The sequence below is a fragment of the Asparagus officinalis genome, chromosome 5 (assembly GCF_001876935.1).
Source record: "Asparagus officinalis chromosome 5, Aspof.V1, whole genome shotgun sequence".
NCBI lineage: Eukaryota > Viridiplantae > Streptophyta > Magnoliopsida > Asparagales > Asparagaceae > Asparagus > Asparagus officinalis.
Genome location: NC_033798.1, coordinates 37,162,343 through 37,174,007, shown reverse-complemented (window position 1 = coordinate 37,174,007; position 11,665 = coordinate 37,162,343). Strand labels below are relative to the sequence as shown.

General features: G+C 40.4%; 1 protein-coding gene across 1 annotated transcript; it reads right to left on the bottom strand.

Moving 5' to 3' along the window:
• Positions 3,823-10,458, bottom strand: LOC109841718 (putative disease resistance protein RGA3). Its single transcript, XM_020410665.1, has 5 exons — positions 6,568-10,458; positions 5,880-5,977; positions 4,182-4,373; positions 3,936-3,952; positions 3,823-3,883 (listed from the first exon to the last, which is right to left on the bottom strand). Exons 1-5 carry the CDS (start codon positions 10,412-10,414, stop codon positions 3,823-3,825), a joined length of 4,215 nt encoding a protein of 1,404 aa, XP_020266254.1. The 5' UTR covers positions 10,415-10,458.

Below are 11,665 nucleotides of genomic sequence, written 5' to 3'. Positions count from 1 at the left end.
ATTACGTGTATTTCTTCGACGAGCAGTACATCTCTTCCGCGGCATGAGCCGGGAAAGAGCTAGAGTTATCTAAGCTAGAGCAGGGAGATATGTCTGTGGCTGACTATGAGAGCCGATTTATGAGTCTTCTACGTTTCACGGGCATGTGACAGTTAGGAGAGCGCCAGACGTAGATGTTTCTTATGGGACTTCGCCCAAGTCTTCACCGTTACCGAGTTTCCAGAAGATTCCGTTCAGTCCGAGAGGTAGCAGATGCAGCTATATCACAGGAGACAGAGACTGCGATGTTCTAGAAGAACAAAGAGGGCAATAACAAGTCTAGATAGCAGAATGATAAGGGCAAGGGAAAGCTTTTGCCGGACTAGGAGGACCCCAGCAGCGGGGTAAGGACTTTTATCACCACCAGCAAGGCAAGTTCAAGAAGGGAGCACAACATGACTCGAGAGCACCACCGCAGCTCAAGATTTAGGGTGCATGTTATAATTGCAACAAGATTAGGCATAAGGCCAAGGACTATCGTAGTGCGCCAGTAGGAGGCCAGCAAGGCAGAGGCCAGGGCCAACAGCAGAATCAAGGACACGGTCAGCAGCAGAACCGTGGTCAGGGTCAGCATCAGCAGGGTCGGCCAGCAGCCGCAGCAGAGGATTGAGGCACCGCCAGCTGTTCCTAGGATTGAGGGGCCAGTAGGCTAGATTCGCGTGATTCAGGAGATTCCCGAGGGACAGATAGTCCCGTATATTCCACCATCGATAGTTCAGCAGTTGTCAGCCACTGACAGAGTCTATACAGTCGTACCCCGTGATCACGGTGCGAGCGGAGCTATAGTAGAAGGAACTTTCTTAGTAAACTCTTTTCCAGCTCGGATCCTGATCGATTTCGAAGCTTCCCATTCTTTTATATCTCATGCCTTTATGGATAGGCTCCAGTTAGTCGCACATCCTTTAGATGTTCCATTGTCCGTCTCTACTCCCTTAGGAGAGGTATCCCTATTAGAGAACGTCTGTAGGAGATGTGTCATCAACTTAGATGAGTACGAGTTTATCATAGATTTGATCATCTTGCGGATGTCGGATTTTAACGTCATTCTCGGTATGGATTGGTTATCATCCTACCATGTTAGCATTGACTGTTTTGCAAAAACAGTCAGTTTTCGAGCGTTCGATGGGACTGAGTTGATCGTAGCGACCTCACAGGGTAACCAGTTTGTGGAGACATTTCTGGCCTATATCGAGGAGGTGATGCTGAGAGATCAGAGAGCTGATTTGTGCAAGACTAGGGTTGTCTCAGATTTTCAGGATGTCTTTTAGGACATACCGGGGCTACCTCCTGTGAGAGAGGTTGAGTTTTGCATCGAGTTGCAGCCAGGCACAACACCGATATCTCGAGCTCCCTATCGTATGACACTTGCTGAGATGAGGGAGCCACTGACTCAGCTGGACGAGTTGTTGTCTCTGGGTTTTATTCGTCGGAGTCATTCTCCATGGGGGGCGCCGGTCCTTTTTATGAAGAAGAAGGACGGAAGTATGCGTCTTTGTATAGATTATCGAGAGTTTAACAAGGTCACTATCCGGAATAGGTATCCATTACCGAGGATTGATGACTTGTTCGACCAGCTGCAGGGAGCACAACACTTCTCGAAGATTGATCTTCGTTCTAGCTATCATCAGTTACGGGTTCGGGAGATGGATATTTCCAAGACCACCTTTCTGACTCGTTATGTGTCCTTAGAGTTTCTTGTCATGCCATTTGGGATAACCAATGCAATTGCGGTATTCATGGATTTGATGAATCAGGTTTTTCGTCCATACTTGGACCAGTTCGTGATAGTATTCATCGACGACATTCTAATCTATTCGAGGTTGGAGGCAGAGCATGAGCAACACCTTTAATTAGCATTGCAGACTTTGCGGGAGCACCAGCTATATGCCAAATTCAGTAAGTATGAGTTTTGGCTATCCGAGGTCAGATTTTTGGGTCACGTCATCAGTAGAGAGGGCAGTGGATCCAGCTACGGTTACGACAATACTTGATTGGGAGCCGCCGATGATAGTTATTGAGATCCGTAGCTTTTTGGGTTTGTCTGGCTATTACAGGAAGTTCATTCAGGACTTCTCAAAAATAACCACACCACTTACACGCCTTACGAAAAAGGGTGTACCTTTTGTTTGGAGCACGGAGTGTCAGGAGGCCTTTGAGACTTTAAAGGCTAAGTTTACTACATCGCAAGTTTTGACCATTCCTAGCAGAGATAAGACCTTCATAGTCTACACAGATGCATCGTTAGCGGGTCTAGGAGATGTTTTGATGCAGAGCAAGAGGGTAGTAGCATACATTTTGTGTCAGTTAAGAACGCATGAACAGAACTATCCCACACATGACTTAGAGCTAGCAGCAGTATTCTTTGCATTAAAGACATGGAGACACTACCTGTATGGGGTACAGTTTGAGATATTCACAGATCATCAGAGCTTGAAGTACCTCTTCCAACCTAGATAGAAATTCTGTCTAGGTTGTCCCTGCAACCTAGACGGAATTCCGTCTTGTTTGACAAACTAGACAGAATATTCCGTCTAGTTTGACCCAAACAAGACGGATCAACCTAGACGAAAAATTTTCGTCTAGTTTGATTCAACCTAGACGGAAATTTTTTTCGTCTAGATTGTTCCGTCTAGATTGGTCGTTTTTCTACTAGTGAGTCGTTACACAGGAGCACATAAAGAGTCCATACAAGGGTGACGAAGGTAATTGAAACCTATAAATGATCTTGGAACATGCCGAGAAGTTTAGAGCTTGGGCAACCAGGATTAGAATAGAGACGATGAAATAGGAAGGTAACAAAACTCATTGTTTTTTTTACCAAAAAAGTCAAGTGATGAAGATAACAGAAATTTTGCTCCTGGCAAAATATGCAACATGTCGAAACTTCCATCAGTTTCGTTACCAGCATTACATCATTCTAGACAAAACACCTCCTAAACAAGCAAATAAAACTTGATCTTGTTTACTGACTCTCCATCTAAACATTGAAATAACGATGGTTCTCTCTTGTTTGCCCATCACTTCTAACAAACACATTAATATTCTCCATCTTTATCATAGATTTAGCAAAATACCTAAAGAAAAGCTCCCAATCCTGGGCAGAAGCCTAAACTAACTCTATAAAACTCTGTTCTACACTCTCGGAAACAAGTGATTCATCACTCTGAAGCAAGCCGAGGCTGCAAAGCAAGTTGAGATAGTATTAGTTATCGAACCACCTTGAAATCTTGAGGTCTCCAGGGACCAAGGCATCGTCTCTCCCATTTGTTGGGCATATTGACTGCAAAGATCTTCAGAATGGATAACTTCTGTATTCAAGGGACAATGGAGGACCTTTGTATGCTGGCTAACCATATAGTCTCCCTTTGAAGCTCGTACATTTTGGTCTTCCAATGGTATTACTCCCCTGCAGTTAATTACCATTGGTATTCACGTGTGAATATAATCCCCCAAATAGAAAGATTAAATAGAAAGTTTAAAGTCAATATCCAAACATCATAACAACGATTCATGTTCTCTTGTAGCAGTTAATATCCAGTTTGATATAGCTCAGTACTGATGAATGTAAACATTCTGATAGAGACCTAAATGTCCTTCTAAATAAAGGACATGCCTGCCTACTCAATGAATCATAGGTAGGCTCATACAGAACATAAGCAAAAAACCATCACTATATCTTCAGACTAAAACAAAACTTCTTCTACAAGTGAAAAACTATCAACTTCTAAATAGAGGACCAAGTTTTTTTTTTTCATTCAGAGGATAAGCAGTACTCCACAGGAACTAAATACGGAAGTTCGCTTGTAATTTTAAATGGCTACGTAGGCTGAAAGTTTTAATACTCCTAAAGATGTATACTGACTCATTTTTACCATATCAACCTGCAAAAAAAATACCACTGGCATGCAGCATACTGACATTTCATGATTTGTACGAACCCAGTCATTACTGTAGAATAGGAATATACAAATATTACTATAGAATAGGATAATACAGGATACCCATCTCGAATTATGTCTATTTTCTTATGTATCTCTATATAGGAGAAGGAAAAAGATTTTTGGCTCGCGCTTTACCGCGCGAGCCAACTCGCTAAAAAGCACGGTTAATAGGAGAATATGGAACTTGGTGCTATAACTTACCAAAACAGCTGCATCTCTAGCAATAATTGCCAAAATATCCGCACAAGATACAATCAAAAGGCAAGGTTCCTCCAACAAATACTTGATTCTATCAATCACCTTGAATCCACGAACAGAATTCAAGTTTGGAACTGCTGTCTTGTCACTAACTATTGCAAATGTGTCATCAAGCAGTAAAGATGCATCACATCCCTACACAAACTTCTCACAACATTAGTATCAAACTTAACATTAACAAGAACTCAAATTTGAAAATATTAATTAGCCAAAGAATTAGACCAGAACAAAACAATCATGGAAATGGAGTCCCAACAGAGCTGCTGAAAATAACAGATCACGATAAACTGCTACCTTGACATTTTACTTGATGATTTCTTCAACAAGATGGCACAGTTTACTGTAATAGTATGAAGAGAGCTCTGCATCATAGGCTCCTACTAAATGAAACAATAGTATACACACTGTAATTGAGAACTTTGCTTTGAGGAGTAGCTTCATGAGCTCCATTAGTGACAAAGCCAAAATTTGAAAGACACTTAGTGAGAGCAGTATCTATATATATGAGATATAAAATCATCTGTTATAATATTCATCTTAAGTATTGCTGTTAGTAGACATTCTTAAAGTCATTTTTTTCATAATTACCAAGGTAAAATTGGTCATAGGAGCCGCTGCAATCAACTTATTCGGTGCATAAATTACTTTGTTCAAAGTATTAACAGAAAAGTGCGAGCTGAAGAACCAATTATACTTGGTTTTTAAATTACTTTGTTCAAAGTATTAACAGAAAAGTGCGAGCTGAAGAACCAATTATACTTGGTTTTTAAAGATTGTAATCTTCCAAATAGACAGAAAAGTGCGAGCTGAAGAACCAATTATACTTGGTTTTTAAAGATTGTAATCTTCCAAATAGGAATCTACCTATATCAACCACTTTAATAAAAATGTTACTTGCATATGTAACCTTCAAAACCTTAAAGAACAGTGCCAATCTTTATACCCTGAATCACAAGCCATCCCCTCTACCCTTCAGTTATAATATGAAACTAGAAAAAAAAATCCAGTAAGAACTAAGAACCTTGCATTAATGTAACAAGCATCAAATGTAAAGGACTTTATATATAGTGATTTATAGTCAAGATGAGTAGACAGCGAATTGAAAATCAATGCATTCTTGGATTGTATAACGCCATCAATAGCCTTGCATTAATGCAAAAAAGCATCAAACGAAGAGGCAATCAAGTAGTGACCTAAAGGGGAAATTCAACCTATATATGTAGTAGACTTAGGAAGCGAGCCTTTACATTCAAATTCTGACACAAAGAAGAAATTAGACTTGAAAGTTTAGACGAATAAGTATATAAATACCTCAATATTCATTTAGCTTCTTAAATGGGGAGCCAAATAAAGAAGTTTGCACATAAAGATTCAAATTTCTACTCTCTTATCTTCTCTCTGAATTGGCATATAAAGAAGTTTGAAGGCAGAACTGCATATCACCAGAACAAAAATGCAATTAACCAAAGAAATTCACCCTTCATCTTAGGAACTCTATTATGCTAAATAAGGAGTAAATTTATCATAAATTTCACCTTTTGTTTGTGATATGAGAAGCCCAACTTCATGCATGGTAAATGAAAAGGAAATAGCTGCACCATCTAAAGAAGCTCGCAGAAAACAGATGCAAAATCAAATTACAGACTCAAAGAGAACCTGCCTTCTTCTGAGAAGTCTATGTAAGAAATGAAGAGCAGCATGAAAATCTTGTAAAGAGAACCTGCCTTCTTCTGAGAAGTCTATGTAAGAAATGAAGAGCAGCATGAAAATCTTGTAAACAGTCTCATCGAGCAGCTTCTACGTAGAAGTCTATGTAAGAAATGAAGAGCAGCATGAAAATCTTGTAAACAGTCTCATCGAGCAGCTTCTACGTTATGTTAGCTGTCAGATGAAGGGTTATAGCCGGAATTGAATACTCATGGCTCAACATGTACGAAACTGAAGTTTGATAAATAAAGAACTCATGAATTAAGAACTAGACATATATAAGATTAGAGCTAGACATATTATTGCGCAACACCAGCTACAAAAATACATAAAACCCTAGCAAGTGCTAATAACATCAGGAACCTTCTAAAAAATCTAAAAGGTTAAATTTTACCCAGAATATTTAACGGCAAGCCTTGTCTCCTATTTTAAGCAGCATATGCTTTCCTAGGAGCACAAAAGCTAACAAACAAAAGAAAAAGACAAAAAGTGCACACACCGTTCATTTCTTTGCGCGCGGTGAACCCAAAATAGGACAGAACAGCCACTATCGGGTTCAAATGCAGTTAACACTCCTCTGAGTCTGAGAGAGCGAAATCGCTTGATCCATTGGAGGACTCACTTAGCTCGTACCAGGCCAAGATATCAATATCAGGGATGTGTTTAATGTTGGGCCAATCAGCACCTTCGTCCTCCATGCACCGCTCCTTCAGCGTCTCGTCGCAGCCACTGATCTCAAGCCATTGCAGAGATGAAGGCATCTGCGGCTCCTTCAGCGTCTCGTCGCAGCCACTGATCTCAAGCCATTGCAGAGATGAAGGCATCTGCGGCAGCGATTGAAGCTGATAAGCTTCAGTGATTTCTAAGGACTCCAGGGAAGAGAGGGCTTGGAGGCTACGAGGCAGCAACTTTGCAGTGTATTTTTCCAGGTGGATGGATCGCAGCGAAGTTCTGTTGCGCAACAACCACGAGTTGATGTCTCCCTCACACTCCAGATTTCTACAATCTCCTATCCATAGCGTTATGACAGACGCTAGTTTTCTCAATGGTTCAATGTGGAGCAGCAAGGGATCATCAATCCTAAGAGTGCCGACGGTTAATGTGAACTCCTCCTCCTCCTCCTCCTCCTCGCCCTTAATTGACACTGCTGCTGCTGCTTGCACAAGCTTGGGACACTTCTCAATAGATAGGCGACGAAGGTGGGAAAAAGCCTTTAGACCCTCAACCGATATCAGCCCTCCCCAGTCTCCCAATTCCAGCACTTCTAGTGACGTTAATCTTTTGCACGCCTCTTTGGAGGGAAAGGATGTTATGTGGTTCCAACCTGACAATCTAAGTTCAGAAAGAGAAGTAAGCACACCTTGCATTAATAATGCCTGGAAGAGCCTGTCCAGTTCACCGCAATGTTCAAAATGAAGTGACGAGAGAGGGAAGCAATCGATCGGGGCGACCGCGTCGGTAGCCATCTTCAGCTTTGGGCAATATTCAATCCGTAGGCTTTTAATGGAATGCAGATGCTGAAAGCCTTCCTCTGCATGCAGATCCGCAAGAGCTTCGCAACAGCTAATCTTCAACATCATGAGGGCGCTGAGGCGATGTCGCAACAAGCCAGCCACTGATGTTAAATTTTCACATCCTGCAATTTCCATGTGAGTGAGGGAAGGAGAGGATGAGGACGAGGATGGAGTAGTCAGGCAGAATGTTGGAGAATCAGACAATCCCACATACAGTAATCTCAACTTCTGTAGACTTAGGGGCAGAGGAGGCAATGCCTTCAGTTTGGGACACAGCGAGATTCTTAGATATTTAAGGAGAGGCCAGCAAGGTGCCGTCTCTGCTCCAAACCCGGACCACTCTTCCAATAGTTCACAACCATGGATTTCTAAAATCTCCAGTTGCTGAAATCCACCTTCAAAGCCAATTTGCTCAAGTCCTGTTAGTGAATCCAATCTCAATTTATTGAGATATGGAAGCTTCCCGAGAGAAGGAAGGTGCTTCCATGCTGTGTTTCCGGAAAGAACGACGCGCTCCAGATTTTTTAACAAATCTTTTTCCAACCAATATGGAGACCTTGCACCTCGGTACCGTACAATTTTGAGTTCCTTGAGGCTGTGGGGCGGATGGAGGCAATCGAGCACCTTTTCATACTCCTCTGCTGCATCACTGTCATCTAACCAATCCAAATGTAACACTTGGAGTCTCTTTTTATCATGTAACTGAACCAAACTAACCTCCTTCCCTTGTTGTTGGTTGTGAAGGCCGCTAATCCGAAGTTCCTGCAGCTCTCTTAGGTCCTTTAGTTCACTAAGTTTATAAGCACCAGCACTGAAAGATAACCTTTGAAGCGAGGTAAGAGTCCCAATCCCATCGACGTTTCCATAAGGAAGATAATATGGCAGCAGGTGTCTCAAGTAAATAAGGTTATTCAAGACCAAAACTGAAGAAGTTTCAATATGGCTACAAACAAGTACCTGCAGGTGGTAAAGCTTGCAGATTGAACTAGGCAGGCGAGTAAAATGATGATCGACTGACAAATATCTGAGATGCCTCAATCTACCTATCGCATACGGCAATACTTCCATTTCTTTAATAGTGATGCACAACACTCGAACGCTTTCTAGAGATTCAAACACTTGCTGGAAAGCCACAACATGCTCATCATTGTATCCATTGAATTTTAAAATCAAAGTGTGCAAGTTCTTCCATTTGTCCATATCTTTGAGAAGACCAAGATCACCGGTTTCAAAGTACAAATGACGTACTGTATTTGGGATCCGGTTGATTGACATATCTCCAACAAATGTAAAGCACTCACCATGAGATACTTTGCTTGACAGATCATGCAAAAGATCATGCATGATGTACACTTCTTCCACTCTTTGAGTTAAGGGATTTGTGTCAAGCATACCAAATTGTTCAAAGAATGATAGTTTAACTAACTCATCAAAGTAGCGGCTTCCAATATCCTCTAGTGTCTGTGTTGGATTCTGAGGAGATTGTTGGATGAAGCCGAGAGCCATCCACATTAAAACTAGATCACCTTTGAAAAACAGGTGATCTTGAGGAAAAATGCTGAAAAATGCAAAACAAGGTCTTAGGTGCATTGGTAAATAATAGTAGCTCAACATTAGAACCGGCATCACACCATCTCTCTGTGATCCATGATCTGATATATGACTAGATTGCAGAATATTCATCCAGTGACTGTCATCCAAATTAGAACGCAATAATGCTCCAATCATCTTGGCAGCTAGCGGCAAGCCTCCAAGCCTTCTAGCTATTTGCTCGCCAAGTGATTGCAGCTTTCCATAATTATGGGGATTTATTCCAGCAAATGCGTATATGTTGAAAAGTGATAAGAAGACATTACCATCCAAGGGATTTAATTTCATTAACTCATTTTCCATCCCTCCTAAAGCTAGTGTAGCCATTTCGGCAACCTTCTCCGATCTGGTAGTTAAAATAATTTTACTTCCTTTAAGGCCACTCCTCAACGGAGCAAACAACGTCTCCCAACTAGAGAGATCGTAATCATTCCAAACGTCATCCAATATGAGGAGAAATTTCTCAGATGATACCAATGCCTTAAGAGCTTCCTCTAGTGGGCCAAGTCCTGCAACGTCAGGTCTCTTTTTTGTAGCATATTCTAGGATGTCTCCAATAATCTTTTTAACATCAAAGCGAGTGGAGACACACACCCAAATTTTGATGCTAAAGGAATTCTGTAAGGTATCATCCCTATAGACGAGTTGTGCAAGGGTTGTCTTTCCAACTCCTCCGAGGCCTACAATGGAGAAAAGAGAGATGCCCACATGATCCTCATTAGCAATGGGCATCCTCATTAACCAGTGTAACACTTTCTTCTTCTCCTCATCCCTTCCCAACACATTTCTCTCCCTTAAAATAGGTCCAGTTTCACGATTAGAATTAGTGATAAAAGTTTGATGATGATGATGATGACGTTGTTGTTGAAGTTCGTTAAGCTCTTTTACTAAACTGAGAAAATCTGTAACGCCTACCGCCACTTCACTTAGCCTCTTGACAACCCCCCTTAGCTTCTCGAGGGTGGGATCAGATTTAAAGGTTCTTTTACTAAACTTGGAAACTTTTCGTTTAGAATCAGAAATAAAACCACTCACCTTACTGCCATGAGGTCTTCTTCCTGCAGCATTCATCTCCACTCGTTTCTGTATCTCAATATAATCAAGATCATCGAGTATGTCACTAGCCATGTAGACAGCATCTTTGAGTTGCCATAGCCATTTGTTGAGGTCTCCAGTTATTTCTTGTTGCCCACTCTCCGCTGCATTTACAATAGCTTGGATACGAGGAAGAGCATCATTGAGCCTTTGAAGCTCATCGTTCATTCGTCTTCGCCGAGCAAAACATTGGTCTGCTGCATAGTCAAATCCAACCTCCACTAGCTTCTCAATGATTTTGCTTGCAATTACATCTCCAACTACCACCATATTTGATTTTTTTTCCCTCTTTTTTCTTTTTTGTTAATAGTAGATGTAAGTTGGGAAATTTTGCATGTGTTATTGAGATGGTGATTATCGACTTGTTGAGCAATGCAATAAATAGAAAGGCATAACGAATAACACAAGATTAAGGGTTAAAGCCAAGCACTCGGTTCTTTTATTAAAGCCAAGCATCAACTTTTTTTTATTAAGACCAAGCATCTTTCTTTTTCTTCCAAGGATGGGATGCCAGATCCATTTCTTTTTATTAAAGCCAAGCATCCATTTCTTTTTATTAAAGCCAAGCATGTGATGTCAGATCTATTTCTTCTTGAATCTCAACCCTCCCTCAAAGAAACACCTTGTTTATGGCATAATACTAATTAGTAGCCCATTTTAACTTGTATTTTAATAACTTGGATCATCGGTTGTCATTCATATCTTTAAGTTGAACAGTGTGTTTGAAAGCTTTTGAACCATCTTGATGTAATTGCTTGTCTAAAACTAAAGCCAGCATATAGCAGTTTAAACAATAATGCTTGATTAATGCATTGAGTAATATTATGGCTAGAGCCTAAAAGTTGTAAGGGCAGCTTATATGTGTAAAACAAGCACAATGCTAATTATTATTTAAAAAAACACAATTTCAATTACATCTCTATAGTTGATGTTGATGTTGATGCACCAGTGTAAATGCTCTAGTACGTCTTGCAGTCCAAATGACCTGATTGTCTACTACACTTTCAAGCTGGGCTTTTCATTTGCATAACCATCGTGGGAGACAAACTTGAATTTGGGTAAATAAATCTTGGCTTGAGAGTAAATTTTTTCTATATGAGTGAGACAATTTCATCCCATGTGGGATAACTATCTCACTAGTGTCCTAAAAAATTAATAACACCAAAAGGTATTGTCTCAATCTCATTATCCTAACCAATAACATAAAACCCTTTCCACATATTATCGAGTGGCAACAACTACAAAAAAAATACATAAAACCCCAGCAAGTGCTCTTCGCATAGGAACCCTTTTCAAATAAAACTAATAACTAAAAAGATTAATTCTAACCAGAACACCAAATAGCAAGTCTTGTTTCCTAGAACACAAAAGCAAACCAACGAAAAAAGAAAACCATTTTCACATACATGAGAACTTGAATTTCATCAATACCAACATATTTTGAAGCTAAACACAGTAACAAACACGAATAAGTTTCATATCAGCATAACATCAAATTGTTCATCCTCAATCCCAAAAAAA